The sequence below is a fragment of the Thermobia domestica genome, chromosome 2 (genome assembly GCF_964235325.1).
Source record: "Thermobia domestica chromosome 2, izTheDome1.hap1.1, whole genome shotgun sequence".
In the NCBI taxonomy this organism is placed as follows: Eukaryota; Metazoa; Arthropoda; class Insecta; order Zygentoma; family Lepismatidae; genus Thermobia; species Thermobia domestica.
The window spans coordinates 339,613,519-339,635,310 of NC_137455.1; the positions used below are offsets into that span (position 1 = coordinate 339,613,519).

Genomic DNA, 21,792 nt, shown 5'->3' on the forward strand with positions numbered 1-21,792 from the left:
AATCGAAACAGGGGACACTCCCAGCATCCGCTATAGACCTGGCAACTCATTTCTGGCAGTAGCAGTGTTGCCGGGTGTATGTAAGTAAACGTTTTATCATGATAATTTCAAAGTTTGTTTTTCATTCTTTACAGAAAATGCATAATGTAGACAGATCCTTAACACACCTTTGGATGCGCTGAAACATCAGCAAAGTTGCCAATTCAGAGTGTTAATTTATGAAAACTACGGTTTCCCTAGTTTCCCTTTACAGAGGCCTCATCCAATTAGTTATTGGTGGAAATGAAAAATTCTTATTTCTGCTTCATAGTTTCCAAGCCACTCCAACGAAACAAACTGAAAATTAACGACAGAACATCCATGCGTATAAGTTATGAGTCAATTTACATGTTTTGCAAAAAAATTGACTTACACCTTCAGTTACAGCTGGCAACACTGTGTGGCTCCTAGTGTACTTCAGTCGTTGGTTCCTAGTTTAAAAATATATGCATGAACAAGGGTTCATTTTGGTATAACCATTATTTGTGTATTACTTCAAGTTCAAAAGTTCTACTATCCCAAACTCTGGGTAACATTTTATATTGGACACCCTGTAGTTCTTCCCTAGTTTGGATTCAATATTTCATTATAGTCTTACAGTAGGAATAACACTTGGACTGAAAGTTAACGAATGGAAGGTAATGAAAGCTAAGGAAGTTAACATTTTATCGCTACAAGCTAAGGGAATCGGTGCATATTTTATGGCTGCAAACTAAGGAAATAGTGTACATTTTATGGCTACAAACTAAAAGAATCACTGCAGATCTTATGCCTACAAGCTAAGGGAATAGGTGCATACTTTGTGGCTAGAAACTAAGAAAATCGGTCCATGTTTTATGGTTACAAATCAGGGAGGTACTTAGAAAATTGGTTATGTGCTGACCCAAATGCTGACTTTTCTGTAAATTTAATTTAATTTTTAGGGCTGGTTTTACAAATTTTAATATAATTTATCCTTGTATCCACCGAAATGCAGAATTCACTCCTGCCCGACACATCCGGAGTTCCAATCCGGTCTGTGCCGGGATGTGTCGAGCCCACATTCACTCAAACTTTTTTTCCGGGGCACGTGGAATACCAGCGTTCCTGGAGGTGTCAAAAGAATGACACAAACAAACATTCACGCACTTCGTTTCTTTCCCTTTCAAATCTATTGATCCCTTATTGGTTCCTGTCTGCTAAATTCCTTTCCTCATATTGTTTTTTTTACTTCGTTGGGAAAAAATCTGTCGTTATTTTGTTTAGCACTTTAAAGTCTCTTTCATCGGAGATAAAATCTTCGAATCTTCTTGTCCTTATGATATGCCTATCATTCATTCGATCCTCAAGTAGAGGGCACCACATTATATAATGTTTCGGAGTGCCAAGCTTGGTGCAAGAAAATATATTTTTTTTTTTAATCCGGCAAATAGTAGCTCTCAAATTGCTTGCGTAAGCTGATTTCGGTGAATTGCACTTGCCGCAGGCCTCAGCTGAATTTACCTTGCCTCTGTCCAGTAGCCACATTCAAGAGCTTGGCCGCCTTTGACATTTGATAAGCATAGTAAAGTCCAAATGCATATCACAAAGCTTAATTATATGGTCGTCAATGGAAACTGGAAATTTTGCGTCCAGCTTTTATCTGTAGATCCTTAAGGTTGTCTTGAACATTCAAATGCTTTGTTCCTATCTCAATAGAAGGCGCTACCATCACCAATGTTATTATTTGAAAACAATTAATTGAAAACAATCAATAGAATATCGAAATAAGGCGAATCTCCATGACGATGTCTAGGGAATAATCATTTGACATTTTAACATAGTGTTGTTCCTGCCATTATTGATGGCAACTATTGTGAATCAATCAATCAATTGAAGCACTTAGAGGATGAAGGTGTTATGTTACATTATTTGAAAGGCTACATTCTGGCGGCTCATAGCCTCATTCTTATTTCTTTTCGCAGTTACTCCTAAACAGTATATTCATTCCCAGCCCTCCGAACTGTTTATGTTGGTTATAAAGAAATGCTTATCAATACTAAACGAAGTTAATAAATGTCTTTTTGTCCAGCTAAAAATTCTTCCTTCTGCATGATTATATGAAATCTCTTTCCCTAGTAGAGTGTACAGCCCTCGCAATGGGTGCTAGCTACTCCGTAGCTAGCTAGCAAAAAAAAAAAAAAAAAAAAAGGCTCATACACGTGTTATATATTAGTCCCCGGGCTGGCCCAGGTGGCTAGGCGGCGATTGCCACCCAGGCAGGGTCCAAATCAAAAGGGGGGCCAAATGAAAATTTTAATAAAGAGAGGAGGTCAGGAAGAACATTAAAAATTATGGGAAACGTGTGCGACAATTAATATTCCTGTGAACAGTCACGGCGGCAACTTGATAATATTAAGCTTTTTGAGCGTTCCATTAAAATTTTATTGCAACTCACGTTCCCTATAAAGTACGAGCCATGTACCGGTACACATAAATATTGTTACATAACATATACCCTCATTTTATAATATGATCTTTATGGTATAATGTGCGGTGTGGCTGCTAAATATCAGTGTGCTTTATTGTAGAAAACAGTGAGCAATTCAGGTAATGGTGGATGGAGGGATTGAAAATTTGGGACCAATACATTATAACAGCCACTGGGGCCAATTAATAGCCAGTCCGACCCTGTTAGTGAGTTCTTTTCTGAGTACAGACATTTAGAAACGATGAAGGGGGCATGTTGACGGACAAATTTGTAAAAGACAATTTTCCAGAAATGTGGAATTTGTTAAATACCACCTTTATCCTTTAACCGTTTCAATTCTAACTCATTTTTTTTTAAATCAGAAAACACTCACACTTCTTAGTACTACTCGATTGTTATCTAAATAACTCAGGTGAACTCCTTTTTAGAATAAAATATGTCCAATTCTTCTTATTCTTTCTGATATTAGAAGTAATTAATATATTTTTCAATTAAAATTGAATAAAGGTACATTATAAGGCAGTGGCGTATCCAGGACGGATTTCTGGAGGGTGTAATACTGCTACTTAGAGCTACTTTTAAGACTTATAAACTCTGGCATGTTTTTTAATATAAAATAAGAAAGTTTCCTCTTCTGGGGGGAGGGCTTTTGCCCCGATCGTCCCCTCTGGTATAAGTCTTTTACAACTTCTATATTGAAAGAGAAATTATAGATTTCCAATTGTTACCCAAATGCATTACTAACCATCGGTAAATAATGAAAATTATCAGTCACAAAAATATCTTTTTGAAGCAAAGTGGATACCATAATTCAAGCATTGGCCGTTGAAGACAAAGAGTCTACTTGCATGGAATATTTCTCCTTCTTGTATTTGTTCCTTTTGGGGAACACATGACAAAAGGACGCCATGATGACTGCATAATTTTCCCTGCTATCAGTTGGTTTTATCTCTATTAAGCTCGTAAGGTTTAATTTGGGTGTTTACTTACTATTATGTTTTGTTATTCACTTTCATTGCAAAATTTTCCCTTTTGTCCTCATGTGCTCTGTTTCTTGCATTTCTTCTTTGTTCTTGTTCGTCGTGCATCGAAACACAAAAGACAACGTGCAAAGATCACACAAAGGATGTTATCTTATTACGCCTAGCGTTAAGAGACAATGCATTTCCTTTCTTCCTAAACTGTCACGTCGCTTGTATGTACCCTTCGAACGAACGCTTAATGACTGTTTTTTTCCGGATTTTCTTCCAGGTCATGGAATAGTTCCAGTGTCCATTCCTCCAGAGGCCGTTGGAAGCTGTCTCCTTCAAGTGATGGTGAATTGCACCAATGACGGAGATGATTGCGCGCTGCAAAGTAGTTCCGAGTTACGCCTGATTGGTTCTGTACGTGACGTTATTATCCGGCCCGCCAAAAAGCGGTATCGACCTGGAGAGAGTAGTAAGTACTTAATGTTTTATAATTACCGCTTTGGAACTTAGCAACACTTCGTAACTTATCTCTTTTTCCTCCTATGTTTAATCTCGTTGCAGCTTTGTTTAGAATTACAAAGGCTTCGTTGAGTCTTTCTTTAAACTTACAAAGAAGAACAAGAGAATCATTAAGAATAGCCATCTGTTGACTGTGTAAGTGAATCTTTATGTCGTATATATTTTTAAAGGATTGTCTCTATGGTAAATAGTGGTATATCGAAATAAATTCATAAAGCACCAGTTACAAATAATTCTGGATCATAAGTCCGGAAAGAAAATCTGAATTAAACGAAGTGACTTTCAAATATAGTAAGAGATATTGAAAATTATGAACATTTTGAAATACGTTGATATATTTTACAATATGAATACAGTACAAAATCAATTATCCGCAGGTAGAATATCCTAGCTGTTTTTTCCTTTTCTTTTCTTGTTTTTCTGTGACATTTTCTACCAAATTTTATTAAAATAAACTTTGGTCATATAAAGAGATATTCAAAAAGCGCCCCGGTTTTGTCACATCAAATTATGAATTTTATTTTATCAAAAAACACTAACAAAATTCATAAATATGTTCATCACACATTCCGATTTCAGGTATTGTGAATGACGTCGGGCACATGACCTCCTCTACTGCGCTGGCATGGAATAACTCCGTTCGTGAAATTCGTACGATTGCCTCCAAGCAGTTTCAACTTGGATTTCGCCGACGACCACTACGACGACGCGCAGGACTTTTAAATGTTCACTGTTGAACCCGCTTCAATCAACTTTTTCATAAGTCTGCGAACTGTTGATTCATTCGGTGTTTCATTTCGCCCTAGAACCGCGCGAATTGGTCTGACAGTTGCTGCATAACTTTCTCCGTTTTGATAAAGTTTTCACCATTAGCACACGTTGCGGTATGGTAAACTGCTCCACGATGAGACACAGACTGAAGAAATGCGAACAATTCGGACAAAGGAGACAATCAGAATGTTTGTGGGTAGAGCAATATTACAAAACAATGTCGGTAACCTGTGAAACAAAAATTTGCCAGACTATCTAAAACCGGTGCGCTTTTTAAGTAACCCTATACAACCAAAAGGCCTTTAACATGAAAAACAAAGCCAGTTTACCGATTTTGTAGTAAATAAACAAATCAATAAGATTGTAAGTATAGAAAACTAGTGACACATTTCAGTCACATTCGTAAGTCACATTTCAGTCTGCAGACCCCTTTCTGCAGGTAAAAATTACTAAAAAGAAATTTTGTGTTGATTTCTATCCCTTTTTAAGCCGTTTATGCGGATTATCTTCGGCTGTTACCCAATGTCGTGGATAATCGAGATTTCACTGTATTTTGTAAAGTATTGTGTTTATTATAAGCTTGCGAAAGTGACCAATTAATACTGGAAAAGAGAACTTTCAGAAAAGTTCAGATTTGCAAGACAAATTTTCAAAAATGTTAACATTAATATTTCCACACCAATATACTGCTTTTAAAATATACTGATTTTAATTATTCTTATACATGGGAGTGACAGTAAAAAATTAAACTGGTTACATACTAAAGAACGAAAGCAGTAGAAACAATTGTATAAATATAAATTGAATCTTACTGTTTGTTGTACTGTAATTTTGCAAAATCATATTGGAAATTGGTTGCTACAGTGAAATTTAGAGCTATGTCGGTGGTAGTTCACTACGAGAAGGGTCACCACTACCGAAGTAGTCTAAATGGAGGAACCAGACGAAGAGTGTTCTCTGGGAGAAGACAGCAGTTTTCCAGTAGCCAAGTTGGCAGAAATCATAACGATTGGTACGGCAGCTTGGACATTAGTCCCAGACGTGGTCAGATTGACTTTAACAGATGGGCTACTGCGGGTTGGAAGGCAATTGGAAGCTACCACTCTATTTTAAAATATTTTTTTTAAAAAAGCAAAAGAAATACATTGTAAATAAATAGATAAGTAGTTGAGTAGATAAATTTAATAGGTAAACCGAATAAAGATAAGTAGATAAAGAAATAAATTTAATAAGCAAACCAAATTTTTAAAAGCCAGGCTCTGCTATGTAGTTTAAATCTCTTTTAATTTTAAGTCTGATTAATATCAATGCTTGAAAACTAAAAATCCTATTTAAATATACAATTTATTATAACTAAATCGTACAGTATGTTGCGTGTCACCAAAAAACTTGTACCCAGAATAATAAATAACGTTTTATTCATGCATGCCAAATGGCAAAATTTTACTAAAATACCTCTCCAAAGTTAAAAAAATTAAAAATTAAAAATGTAGTTACAATGCAAGCGTCCGACATTCTATGCCAATTACTAAAAAAACATATAATGTAACAAAAAAGCAAAAAGTATATTGTAAAAATCCATGCCTCTTTCCCGTGCTTTTTATATAATTCAACCTCCTAACGTATCACATAAAAAATCCTAAAAATTGTTTTCAATAAGTATTTTTGCTTCTGTTTTTTTTCATCTTGTAAAAAGTCCGTGCATTTGTTTTTTATATCACAGCATCAAATGCGTTTATGTTTAGTAAAGGCAACGGGCCAAAAAGCATACGTAAAGGTCAACTGGCTGTTATGTTGTTGCTTTAAATGGGAAAGTTTGTTTTCCCATTTACAGAACTAACCTTAATCATATATTGTTGTCGCTTTCTATTAACCATTTCTCACCTTTCGTGTACGAAAATACGTACACTAAAAATATAATTTTAATTAACCATCCATTTCAATTTTATATAAAAAAAATCTTATATATTATTATGTGTCAATTTATTATGTAACATTTCCCACCAATTTTCTGGCAGCAAAAAGAAAACATATATACTATTGGGAAGGTTAATGAACACCAAACAAAAGCAGCTAAAGGCGATTGGAAAGCAAATGTAGATAATAATGAAAAATATATGAAATTTTTAATTTATCGTCGTTTTGCTGTGCCTTTTTGGGTAAAATGAACAGCTGATTAAGAAAAAGAGAGAATGTTACATAATTGATGCAATGAGGATATAGAAGGAAACGGGAGAACCTCGAGAAAACCCATGGACACAATATTGCTCACCACAGTCATGTTGCTTGTGATCGAACGAGCCACCTTTGCAACAGAGATGAGACCACTATTCTGAGTCACTGTAGCTGCTAGAGCATAATGAAAATAATAGGTATATCAAACAGAATACCAATAAGAGTGTAGTGAGCTGTAGGATAGGAAAGAGCAAAAAATACAAGTGAAATTGGTTGCGACATATCAAATAAAACAGCTGTATTCTGAGGGAAATGAAGATAAATTACAACAATGGTGAGGGAGGGAAATATGGTACAAAGAACAAACGTTATTAAAGTAAATAATGTCTTTGTTAAGAGGAACAGGACTGTTATGCGTGCAGGGGTCCTGGTAGCTCAGTGGTAGAGCGTTCACCTCTGGCGCATAGAGTCGTTTGTTCGATCCCAACTCGCGCCAAGTGAACTTTGTGGTGGACAAATACCATGTGCCTGGGTATTCTTGGGGTTCTCCCGTTTCCTTCCACTTTTTTCATTCCACCATTTCATTCATTTCTCATCATCACTGTCTCCTTTATTCTAGCCGCATAACCATGGGACTCAAAACTTAAAGATTTCATTTCATTTTCGTAATGCGTGTAAAAACATAAGTTCACGTAAGTTTCGGAGTATTAGTCAGTACAATACACAGTATAGTCATTTCATTGAATCCCTTTGATCTATACAACCAGATTAACAGTACGAAAAGGTGGGTTGCCTAACACAGTCCTTATGTAGATGTTACCAGCTGTTTACGCTGAAACTTTCTTCTCAACACTCGTTGGTCATGCATGTTGAATACGCAAACAACATTTGTCTGGAAATATTGAATGCACTATTCGTGAGTTTTTGATACTTTTCGTAATGGTAGCCATCCATAAATTCCATAATATTATTAGAACTTAACGTTAAAAATGTAAAAAGATTATCTATACACCAATTGCGAATTTCGAGCTGAACCAAAACAACATGAATGAGTGTAAATTTCCATGCGTAGTTTTCGAAAATTTTCAAAGAAATGATCCCTTTCTTCAACCTAAAAGTTAACAGTGTATGATAACGACGCCTTTTGTTAAGGCGAAATGATAGTGGAGTGATACAGTGCGTCGTGTCACATTGTTGTGTCGCGAAGTTTTAGGATTCAGAAATCTTGATCCTAGTAGTAGTGACAACTTGCAAACTACTTGCTGTAAGCTTGCATCCGGCTTGATTGGAAAGCATGCAAGCATGCCGAAAGCTAGATTCCAGTAACGAAGTTACATGGGATCAACTTTGCATTCAGTGTTCCAGCGTTTTATGGCAAAGCCAATAGCCAATGAACGGCCAATGATGCTATGACGCTCTGCAAAGGATCTAAAGTATCGCTTGCAAATACAACAAATGGCAGATTGTATGAAATCACGCGTTGAAAGAGCAAGCGTGGAAAGCAAAAAGCCAAGCAAGTGCCAACTTGCCGAAAGCTTTCTTGCTACTTGGGGGGAGAATTAGTAAAATTAGTTTTGAGACAATGTAACAGTCAAGTCAACGCCTTCAGCGGCAGCTAATAGTACGTAGTCACTATTTTATAGAAAGTTATAGACTTACGCTATTACAATTTATATGATTTAATAATAATAATAAAATCAAGTACACGCGTTGAGGACACGGTGGTAAAGTGGTGGAACGCTTACCTCTGGTGCATGGTGTCCTTGGTTCGATTCCCGGCTAAGTTTGTGAGAGATAACATCATGTCCGTGTACTTTTTCAGGATACTCCCATTTCCTCCCGAAGATCCCGTTTCATCTATCCTTCCATTGTCATTCACATGCCTTAAATCATCCGTCTCTCTCGACGCATGACGGCCACAATCGAGATTGAAAGATTTCATTTTTCTCATTTTCCAATACATATGTGACGATGTCGTGAGTATTTAGTAAAATGTGACGTCATTATAAATGATTGGGAATCACTAAGCTACAATTAGGATTAATTCTTGAATTTTAGTTTCTATTTGATTATAGTATTTTCCAAATATACATTGTAGAACATATATTAATTGATAGACTACATGGAGTGGAACAGAAGATGATGATGTAAAGTAAATTTTCGCCTGCAAGCTTGGAGAAAATGGAGTAAATATTATTTATATGGTCGCTAAAATGTATGGCGGTCGTAGCTAATATTCATTTTTTATTTGGACTCTATATGATTTAGTTTAACGTCCCACTATTATGCTCCGAGGTCAAGGGAGACGTTGGTAAAATGATGTATGGTAATGATGTGAGGAAATGGAAAAACTCTTGATAAAAACTCACTCACACAGTATTTGTCTACCGGTAAGTGTCGAAATTTGCAAGGAACTTGAATCTAACCAGAGACACAAAGCACTATGAAGGTAAGCGCTCTACCATTGAACCACACTTTAATGTATCATGCTTTAGCAATTTGCTACGAGGGTGATTTAGTAAGTAACGCCCCCAAGATGTTTGACAGAGAGCATTGATACAAGTATCAGGGGAATCCTTGCAATTTGAGCTACAGGTGGTGACATGTTTCAACATAGTCCCCATTACGGACAACACACTTGTGTAAACACGAAACAAACTTTTTCATGCAGTCGGCGAAGAATTGTGGTGGCTGTTGGCGATACGATTGCTGAACAGCTGATTCCACCCACGCGTCACAGCTGTAGAGTTGACCCTTAATATGATCCTTAAGTTTGGGGAACAGTCAAAACTCGAAGGGCGCAAGATCCAGACTATAGGCAGGATGAGGAAGAACGTCAACAACACGTTGCCAGCAGATGGAACAATTTTGGATTTTTTGGCTTCTACCAGTAAGAGTTTTTAATATCATTGTAATCAAATAACCAGATATCGAGCTTTTGATCCTACACATCGTGGCCAAAATTGATGGTTATTTATCAAGTGGTTCTCCGAACAGAAGGACACATGGAGAGACCGAATGAATATATAAAAGAGTTTTGATAAACCAAACTTCTTAAGGATTAATTCAGTTTCATGTTACAAATAAAAAGTAACTATAAATAGATCGTAAATTCGGAAACGTTATAAGAGGCCCAAGGTCTGGGTGAAGACCAGACTCTACATTTCCAAGATTTTGGCTCATAAAGGAGAATATGTAATGAGAAGCATGTTTCGGTTCCCTTTTGGCACCAAGTTTCCTCAGACACCCTTATTTTAAAGAGGTGGAATGAATCATTGAGCCGCATTCGAACGAGGGTACAATGGTGGACTGCCAAATTGGTAAGTAGACACCATACAGACATAGCACCGGAGATTTTTTAATGCATGAAGCCAATTCTTTTATTTTTTTAAAAAAAATATTAATTTAAGAAACAGACAGTTATGATGTTATTAACAGCTCTGTCAGGTGAATCGTTTACATTCGCTTTATCTGTACTCCTGATACCTATAATAACCTATATCCGGAAAACATAGAGTTACAAATTATATTCACATTGTGAATATAAGTGTCATTATTTGTTTGCGCAATCGCAAAGACTTTCGAGTAAACTTAGCTTGATTATGTAATTACCTAGTAATTTAATTAATTCATTTTTAGAATTATAATAGATTTATTCTTAAAAAAACTTACTTAATAATTAAAAAGGTATTTAATACAATTAAGAGACAATGTCTTCTAAATGAAAATAAAATCAACATTCTCTGTTATAGTATTATGAAAAAAAAAATGACTGAACTGTTTGAAATGAATTTTTGTAGATGGTTAGTGCTTGGCTCAAACTGGATTTCAATAATGCCAATTTCACTTAAATGCTCTCCTTAAGAGAGGTTCAAGCAAATTCAATAGTTTGCGATACAATAGAGTAGATTACAATTTCTTCAAGTTAGGGAGTGGAAACGCGTCATATAAACAACTGATTAAAACTTGGTAACAAAGAGTTTCAGCGGGTTCGAAACCTCCGCCTATAATGGTTAAAGGGAGGGAATTTCCACTATATTATACTTATATTCTAATTTTGTTGTTAATGAAGAGTTTACGTAACAATTGGAATGAATTATTGGCATCCAATTGAAAAAAAAAATCAATATACGATACGTTGGCACGTTGGTCAAGCTTTGTTCCTGCCGTTTCGCTTTAATTGAAATACTTACAGTATGTTATGGAGGTGGAAAAGGGATTCGAATAAATCTTTTAAATATTTTCCATAAACTGAATTCTTACCTTGCGAATAACATGTATTTTATCTATTAATATCTATCAATAATGTTAGTAGATGAGAAAAATGTGCTTAATATGAATAAAGGAACACATAAATAAATGAATATAAATATATTTAAATCACGCTCAATCCTAGCCATGAAAACTAAATACACAGTTCTGATTGGTTGGAGTTATCCGTTTCCCGCCACATAGCATGTATATAGCACAAATCAAACAACAGTTGTTGTCGGTTCTCGTAGCCGAGCATGCTAATGAGCGGGCAATAATAAAAATCGCCTTTGGTGTGGGTTCAAACCCGGCCCAACCGAAGTTTGTTTTTATTTTTTAAAATTTTTATAACACTTTTATCATTAAAATAAGATAAAAATAATATTCATTTGTCCTGTTCGTAACATATAATGCATAAATTGTATTTTTCCCACCATTTACCTAGAAATTTCTGATATCCTTCATAAACAATGACTTTATAAACCAACAGAAGAGTAAGAAATGGGGCCCTCGCGAAACTAGGAGTTCTGGGGGGGGGGGTAATGGGGAGTTGGAAAGAGGTAAGGTGCCAGAGGTACCAGGAGGAGGAAGGTACCACTTTGCACACACATCTTTATTAATAAAAAAGTGATTTACTTAACGTTACGAAACATAGCTGAGTGAGCGTCAGCGAGTGAAGGGTGGTTAGAAGCCTCACAGGACTCGTTTTATTCGACCTTTGTCCCCATGATAATACCACGTGACATTACGTCACACTCGGGTGGTGAAACATCGATGTAAATCTAACCTCACCCGCTTCCTTGTGACCAACTTAGAAACAGTTGGCTACGGTAGCTCATGAAAAAAAAAATGCTATTGGAATAGTAACTGCCGAAAATAAGTTACAATAATACATTTGTGAGAGAGCTTCATGGTAAAACATATGGTTAGAGAAATTTTAACGAAATTTTAATTTTATATTATTATTATTATTATTATTATTATTATTATTATTATTATTATTATTATTATTATTATTATTATTATTATTATTATTATTATTATGCTCTGAGAGTTACTGAATTGAGTACTAAATTAAAAAGTGGAATTGACCGTAAGCTACATATTATTGCTTTGTAAGCCTAGTAGTGAATTAGATCTGTAGTAAAAGACAAAAAATACACCTTAAAGTGATAAAATAAGAAGGTAACAATTCAGGAGTATGAAAAGGTAACCCCTTCGACGGCATGCAACCCACAATGCTGCTTATTCATGCAGGTTGCATAAACTCCATTTACATTCATTTATACACGACTGTCAATAATAACTATTTTTAAGCTTAATTCATCGCATAATTTTTACTCAGTAACATAAAATCATCCTTTGGTATCGTATGAATCCTATACATACATACAGTATACATCTGCCATATACATGACTTTATCGTAATATTTATATTAGGTGTAGTACGATAAAACAAAACCTAACGTTTTATTACTTTATAAAAGAGACATTTAAAATTGACTTTTTTTTAAAAAAAAAAAACATTCGTAAATCATAGTACATAATTGTATGTCAAGATTTTGTATATAAACTTTGAAACTAGTATAGCTTTTCAATGTTTGAAGGATTATAGGTTGCATTTAACTGAGGAACGGAAAAATATGTAGTATATTTTGCATCAGCTAGACAGTTTGGTAATTTTAAATAACTCATATATCAATCTTCGAAGTGCATTTAATATGGTATAACTATCATAAGTTGACGTTATGACTTAACCGTAAACTGTAAAGATCTAAGTGCGTCTATTATGTTTTGTGCAAAATTTTCCAGTTCTTGTATTTAGATCTAGATTTCTTGTCGAGATTTTTCTGAACGTTATTGTGAACGTGAATTTCTTTAAATCTTAACATTCTTCTAATTTTAATAATTAATGCAGATGGCATTATACTGTCTTATATGTGCAATTACACGAAAACTAGAATTAATCAATATTTCTAGAAATTGATTTCTGTATGACTCCGCCTAGCGTGTTCGTTAAGGCGTCTCGTCTTTGGAACGAGCGCTCCTTGGTTCGATTTCCGGTAGGGACACTCGGTCGAAAAAGTGTAAAAGCTTTTTCAGTACAATCATCCTGAGTGATGTATTTCTGGGCTTTCCGCATCACGCAAAGTAAATGCCGGGATGGTACATAACATAAGTGCACCAGGCCGCTTCCTCGTTCTCCCAAATCTTTTCTTTCTTCCCTTTCCTCGGGTAGAATTCTTGAATAGAAATGTCGTCCCTCATTATTGCTGGGCTAACATGGCTTTAGATACCGAAAGCCCAGAAATCTAATTCCTAATCCTAATCCTGAAGTGATTTGTTATTCGCAATGTTCGTAAAGTATTCAATGTCTTTACTTAATCATACCATTATACAATTCGCAATTATATTGAAAACAAGTTGTGCAAATTTTCGGAAGATATTGGGAATATAAAATCGACCTTATGAGGTATCAACTCTCAGCAAAACCAACTTATTGTGCAGTCATAGCAACGTATGCAACAGGGAAGTTTATGCAACCTGCATGAATAAGCAGCTTTGTGGGTTGCATCTCATCGAAGGGGTTACCTTTTCATACTCCTGTAGTGAATAGTTACCTTCTTATTTTATCACTTTAAGGTGTTTCCCTGAGTTCAATTTCGATTGCGAACGCATTTACAACTTTTGTGATTATGTATTCGATCCCAGTATGTACAGGAGTTTGACTACTGTTCCATCAACATTGCATTTGTAATGTTTACATACACACAAAAAATCCATAATTCACTTTTCCCGTAAATCTAAAACTAGACGTGATTTATTTGCTGTATTTTAAACTAGGCCCTTGGTTAGGTGGGGACTTCGCCTCTAGATCAATGCATTTGCTCGGCCTACGGCTTACACCTAATATTTTACCCTTTGTTTTCGTTCTTCGCACAAGATTACATTTATGACATTATTCATTACGAAAAATTTAGGCTTCTTTCCCCCTTAGAGTACACATTTTAAAGTGAAATGTTAAAAACCCATGTTGGCAATAAGTTCTATATATAATAATGAGAGCATGTTCTATTACCATCAGTAACTAACAACAACAGCATATTTATTTATATTCTGTATTATGCAGTAATCACATGGTAAATTATAAGTCGAAAGTTGACAGCCTGTTATTGTGAAGAAGAAAAATATAATAATTTATTTTCAGTTGTTCAGAATTTATTTACATAACTAAAATTTATTCTTACATATAAGCTATAATCCGACCAAAAGAAAGAGATAATCTTCTTAAATGACGCGTATTCGATTACATATTCTATGTCAGCTGGCATTTGATTTGATTTGATTTTGAGTTTATCATCCCTTTCAGCATCGTGAACCTACAGCTTAACGTGGAATCTGAACTACATAAGCTCCCATTTCGTGCTGGCATCCCAGGCAAATTAATATAGACATTGTACTATAATTATTAGTTATTGTTAAGTTAGATTAGAGATATCATGTAGCGTAGTCGTAAGGCATGTATTTGCCAAGTGAGTGGTCCAGATTTAATTCCTGTTGCGAGCAGGAAATATTTTTCGTTCTGTTCTCGTTCTATAGCGAATTTATATTCACCCAAACTTTTTAAAATACGAGGTGTATCACCAAAAACGAGATTGATCCAATAAGTCCAATTATATTTGCAGAATCAGTTCTCCATGACATTATCACTTTTAAAGTAGTTCCCCTTCAGCATTCACACAGTTCTGCATTCTGTGCTGCCATTGCTGGTAACACTTCTGGAACAAGGCTTTTGGAGGGCCCTGTAGGAGATTCTCGTTTTTGCTTGAACCTCTTCAGTTGAGGTAAAATGAGTTCCCTTTAAGCAAGATCTAATATTAGGAAATAAAAAAAGTCGCAGAGAGCCAAATTAGGTAAATAAGGAGGATGCCCCATCACAGTAATGTTTTTGCTGGTCAGAAACTTGACATTGATCCGCTGTTCGGATTTTACATTAGACAATTTTTCGGCGGAATGCAGTTGCACGTGTTCATTCAATGAGGCAGTACCAACTGGCGTGATCGGTTAAGTCGAAACTGGCCGCATGGATAGAGGAGGTATGTGGGATGACGTCACTGAAACAATTGTTGCCAACTCCACTCTTTTTTCAAGTTACACACTTAGTCTTGATTTTACTTGTGTTACATTTAGTATCTTCTTGGGGCAATCTAGGGAAGTAAAGGAGCCGGGACGAGGAGCTAAAATCACTTCCATGACAGCTGAAATGAAGAAAGTTTTTAGTCTCTTCCTCTATTGACCATTCATGTATCCCAAAAGGTAGGTGACCTTTACTTTACTAACGCAGATTAGACTGCTTACCCAGTTTGAAATAAATTTATTCATAAAATGAAAATAGTTCATTGCATGGATAATGAATTTGCTAATTTTTACATCTTTTTGGGAGAGGGGTATCTATCTATAAAAAATGTATAATTATTTGATAATATTTTTGTTTTTGGACTGCGTAGTATTTTCTTTTATTTATTTTACCGTGTGCAACAATATTTTTCCTGTGAAGTTTTATTTTTCGCATATGTTGCAATATTCACAAATGTACTTATTTGTACTATAGATTTCATACTGAATCTCATTATTTAATTTTCCGCAATTATATTTTTAAGTATAAAATAACATTTTCTATAATAAAGGAAAAACAAATGCACTTCATATTTTTCTGTTTGGATATCATTATTGTGTTGATTCATGACATTTATTAATCAAGCTTCCCATTATTTTAGTTACTTTTCATTTCTATCCACCCAAATGAGTTTGTTATTTAATACGCGTATCGTCGATTTAATTATATAAGCCTCGTAAAACATATCGTTAGATTTCTCTGCCTTTTCCATTGTTTATAGAACCAGACGTGTGGGATAATTTCAAGAATTGCAAATACAATGTTGTTATTAATTATAATATTATCATTATTAATTTCCAAAACTAATGTTCGTCCAATTAAAATACTCGCGTATTATTCATGGTTTTTTCATATTTGAATAACATGATTGTTATCATTTTCTTCCAAAGCTATATTATTATTATTATTATTATTATTATTATTATTATTATTATTATTATTATTATTATTATTATTATTATTAACAATAATATTATAGCTCATCACATTTGTTAAATGAGGTTAACAGTGAAAATTAACCCGTTTATCCCTTCTTTCACACGTTAGGAGCATTTCAGAAAAGGGATATATATTAATGGGATTTCCAATTGAGGAAGGACGGCCGCAAGATTTCTTTTTCCAAGGGAACTAAAAACCGAGACACAAGGGTAATTGTGAATACACGCACATCTTGATGTATGCGTTTACATGACACATAACTTCATGTAAAAGTATACAGCAAAAAATGAGGTGTTGAAACAACACAGAATGACTACCACTTTAGCGTGTTACTTGTGTATCAATTCAGCACCAAGCACATCGCCTTCAGAGCATATCAGAAATACCTCGTTACTGGCTGTGAGTATTTGCATTGTTTTTTATTGTTTGGTATAATCAAAGCTTTGCGAAGTATATTTCGCATTTATAGAAAGTAACTAATAACATTCTATGTTTTCTGTAATAGGTCACAATAATATTGTTATAAACCTGTGCATTATCTGACAACTCTCTACCACTGAGCCACTATAGTTCCCCCGAACATTTGAGTAAGCAAATTTAATATATTTTGATATGTATTTTGAAGAACTGAGCTCCGTTTAAAGGAGGGGGCAATGCGCCATGGAGACATCTGAGCAAGAGACATTTTATGTGTTAGAATTTTAACAAATTCTTAGATTTTCAAACTGTCTTTTACAAAAGTATGAGAATTAATAGGGATTATAAAACGACTGTGTCAGTTTGCCAGATTTTCTGTTCGTTTGCTTTCTATACAGGGTGTCAGACGGTAAAGAGACAACAAGAATTCTTTTTGTATATGTATTGAGCTTCCTAACAATAAATTCCATCTTACTTGCCACCTCTTTATTGAAGCTGTAAATCTAAAATCTACCATTTCCGGCTTAATATTGAATCCTCATACTTCAGTTGTCTGTTTCATTGTTTTATTTCAACAGTTTTATTTTAAATACTCGTGCCAAAGCTGTATTTAAAAACATCTATCCAATGTGAAACCTTGAGAACTGTGCTTATAAATACAAATTTAGCAAATTCTTATCAAACATTAAAATTGAAGCTCTGCGGTTATCAATGTTGCCAATTCGTCCATTTTTTAAAACTAGATCTAGCTACTAGTACACAAGGATAGCCAGTTAAGTGTAGTTGAGGTATTATCTATAATGTTGGCCATCTATACACTCATAATTGCTAATTTCTAGTCATTTACTTTTGCGATAATTGAACTTTCTTGTCAACCAAACCTTTGTTCTCGTTACCACAATATACCTTACTTGCATCACTGCCACTTCTATGGCACGACGTAACTCTATATCATGATTTAGGATATTTTACCCTCCAACAGCTCATATTAATGTGTGGTTGAATTGTATAATAATGTTTTAAGGGTATTTTGTCAAGACCTCTAGTGTTGTTCTAGATTAGTAGCAGTAACGATTTCAGGGCGTAGCAAGGGTTTAACTCCACTCGGGGTCGGAAACCTGGCAGCAGAAATTTTCGGAAGTGTTGCTATTTTCACTGCTAACTTGTCACTTCAGGTAGTGTATATTTACAACGAAGGGGATGCACGTGCACCTTTGCACTCCACCAAATCTGTCCATATATATATATATAATATGTATAAATGTAAACAGTGCTACCTACAAACGCAGTACATTTTTCTTAGAACATCATGCTTTATCAAATAAATTAATTAATAAATATAGGACCTTTTCAATTTTAAAGAAATTCTAAATAATAATACCCTAACCACAGTTCTAATTGTTTGAATTTACCAAATGGAATAATGATTCAGTCTGTACTGTTTTGTTCCATCAATTTCACTGGACCCTTTCTAATGTGATTTGGACTTCAACCCCTTTTCGATACGATGTCCAGTCTTGAATGATATAATTAGTTCATTTCCGACGTAAACACGTGGATTGTTTAATATCACGTAAAATACATAATAAAATCAGCAATTACATTCGTATTTGTCTTTTCTTCTTTTAAAACTATCCGTTATAAGATCCATGTTATGTTTTCGTAGCAAGTTGCAGTGCTGTCTTCAACCGCTTATTTAGGTCCTATAACAGGCATTTAAGCCGGATGTTTTTATTGGCCAAGTCAGACATGGGCCAAGAACACAACACAGATGCGTTTTGGAACCAAATGGTTAACTTGGTGTCGCCAAATGAGACAAGAAGGGGGCGTGACATCACATTTTTTCTTGAGACAATTTTCAAAAAATTCTCTTTTCTAGTTTTCAAGATAACATATTAAAATTTTGCATACACATTGTGTACACATCTAACTATTTATCAAATTGCTTTGAGATTTGTACGTCAATCTAAGTCTGGCGCTGAGGGACTCAATATTTTCGTAAAAGGGATTTTTTTGCGGAAAATTTCACGGATTTGTCCTAATTTCCCGTTTCTGGTGTATGATATGGGTATGCGAATGGTACCCTTTGAAAGTATGCTCTATTCTGAAGAGAATGAAACATAAACTATGATCCAGGGAAAGTAGTCTTGTTCTAGGACATTTTAACATCACGCCGTATATATATATATGTATATATATTTAGATATTGAGATATTGAGATATATTGAGATATTGTCATATTGAGATTTTCAAAAACATTTCCCCACCTTAGTTTTCAAGATTTTTCATTGAAATTTTGTACATATATTTTGGATATAACTACGTATTTTGCAGTGATTTTGAGATCCCTGCGTCAACCCAGGCACGGGCCAGAAGGACGCCAATATTTTCAAAAAAGTTATTTCCGAAAAAAAAACTCCAGGTTTTCACCGATTTTCCGGTTCCAAATGTATGATACGAATAAACTATTGGTACCGTTAGAAAGGTTGCGCTATTGTAAAATAATAATAATAATAATAATAATAATAATAATAATAATAATAATAATAATAATAATAATAATAACCGAGGTATGCACCATGATCTTACGAAAAATAATAGTGAAGCAGTATCTACTTGACAGAAAGTTTAAACATTTACCTCAAAAAGCAAGGATCTTATAAGGGCTATAGACAAAAAATAATTTATTTTTCTAGCTTAAAATAAATAACGGTTGAGATGTATGAGGGAGACAGAAACAATTAGATTCGAAAGAAATAAACCACAGTTCAAACTTTGTCATTTTACCCATCTTTGTCAAATGGGAACATACCATAGTTCGTCAACCATCAATTTTAATGTTCTTTTTTCAAATAGAATGAGACTCCATACATTGTTTTGGCCAATGAACAGTAAGTAATTAGAGTTTTCCGAATGAAAACATATCTGTAAATATTTCATATCTTCTGTTAAAGTTTCTCAAATAGAAAAGATATATTAATATCGATAATAGTCACTGCTGCCATATTCTATAGTTCTTTTTAAAGCGTCACTAATTACCTTAGAAGAGAGAGGAAGTTTAATAGAAAATGCGAGGGAATATTTTGGGTAAAACCCAATAAATATTGAGCGGTTTTGATACTATCTAAACGCATTATACAGTGAGATATTGCGAAACACTTTCACGAAACTAGGAACGGGAAAGTATGTTTATTGGTCAGGAGTGAGAAGCGTCAGTGGCCAAAGGTATATCCTGCTTTTCACTTCCACTAAAGACAGAAGTCATTAATCATGTTGGAAGGAAGCGGCTCTTGAAAGCGTATTTGATAGGCAATTGAGTAACAGCTTCCCACGGCGTCTATTGATCTATACATTTATGTACTTCTATACGTCAGTTTCGTTTTTCATATATCCCCATCCGTTGAAAAAAATACTAGGCAATGCTGTACGGTGTTTTGATTTGATATAATCTTATGCATATATTTATTTACAGCTCTGAAAATTTTATTCGCTCCCTTTGGGAATATTGAATTGTATTTACGGAGTACTTGCCGTAAAGGTAATATGTTTCAAGTACTTACTTTCATTACGAAAGTAAATAAATGAACAAAAAATAAAAAAAAGATAAAGGGAACAAAATTTTCAAATGATTCTTTCAAGATACACATGAGTTTCGTTTCCCATTGGGAAACTACAGTAGACAACCGGATTATTGAGAACTAGTACTGAAACCGGATGCGTGAGATCTACTAAATCCGATCTCAATAGAGAGAGATAAGAATGGAGATAGAATCTATGCTTCAGATGCTTTCATTAGATAGATAAGGGTGGAAATAGAACCTATTCTTTAAACGCTTTTATTAAACATATAAGGGTGGAGATAGAACGTGTACTTTAGACTCTTTAAGTAGAAAGATAAGGGTGGTGGCAGAACCTGTACTTTAGATGCTTTCATTAGACAGATAAGAGTGGAGATAGAACTTACACTTTAGACGCCTTCATTAAACAGAAAAGGGTCGAGGTAGAACTTATACTTTCGACGCTTTCAATAGACAAATAAAGGTGGAGATAGAACTTACACTTTACACGCTTTCAACAGATAAATAAGGGTGGAGAAAGAATTTAAGCTTTAGAGGTTTGCAATATATAGATAAGGGTGAAGATAGAACATATACTTTAGACGCTTTCAATGGACAAATAAAGGTGGAGATAGAACCCATACTTTAGATGGTTTCATTAAAGAGATAAGAGTAGAGATAGAACCTATACTTTGTACACTTTCAATAGGCAAATAAGGGTGGAGATACGGTAGAACCTATATTTCAGATGCTTTCATTAAACAGATACGAGAGGAAATAGAATTTATACATTAGTAGCTTTCAGTAGAAGATAAAGGTAGAGATAGAACCTATACTTTAGACTCCTTCATTAAAGAGATAAGAGTAAAGATAGAACCTATACTTTCGACACTTCCAATAGGAAAATAAATGTGGAGATAAAACTCATATTTTAGACTGTTTCAGTAGATAGATAATGGTGGAGATAGAACTTATACTTTGACGCTTTCAATGGACAAATAAAAGTGGAGATAAAACTTAAACTAAAACTTAGACGTTTGCAATATATAGATAAGGGTGGAGATAGAACCTATATTATTTATGTTTTCAATAGATAGATAAGGGTGGAGACAGAATCTATACTTTTGACATCTTCAATAGACAGATAATAATGGGGACAGAACCTATACTTTAGATGATTTCAATATAAACATGAAGTTGGAGATAGAACCTATACTTTAGATTCTAAATCTATGAATTTTTATGGAAGAACAATTTCTTACTTTCTATTGCCGATTTTGCTTTGTGGGAATCCAATACCAAAACAGGAAATAGGTATATGTCTATACCTTTCAGTTTTAGTAGAGGGCTAAAGAGATGATACACATTTTTGGTACGCTGAATTCATACTCCATGGTACTTCTTTCTATCTCTTACCGTTTTCTTTACATGATAATCCAATATTAAAAATGTAATCCGATCTCGCAGCTCGGTTAGATATCGAGTCAATGGTGGAACAAGGAGACAGCCTTTGACAAAGCTCCATAC

General features: G+C 34.5%; 1 protein-coding gene across 1 annotated transcript in view; it reads left to right on the plus strand.

Moving 5' to 3' along the window:
* LOC145678735 (C3 and PZP-like alpha-2-macroglobulin domain-containing protein 8) overlaps nt 1–21,792 on the plus strand; it is a 1,617,316-nt gene that overhangs the window by 807,301 nt on the left and 788,223 nt on the right. Inside the window, exon 5 of the mRNA XM_081749186.1 lies at nt 3,740–3,928. Within this exon, the coding sequence (XP_081605312.1) occupies nt 3,740–3,928 (189 nt within the window). The remainder of the gene's footprint in view (nt 1–3,739; nt 3,929–21,792) is intronic.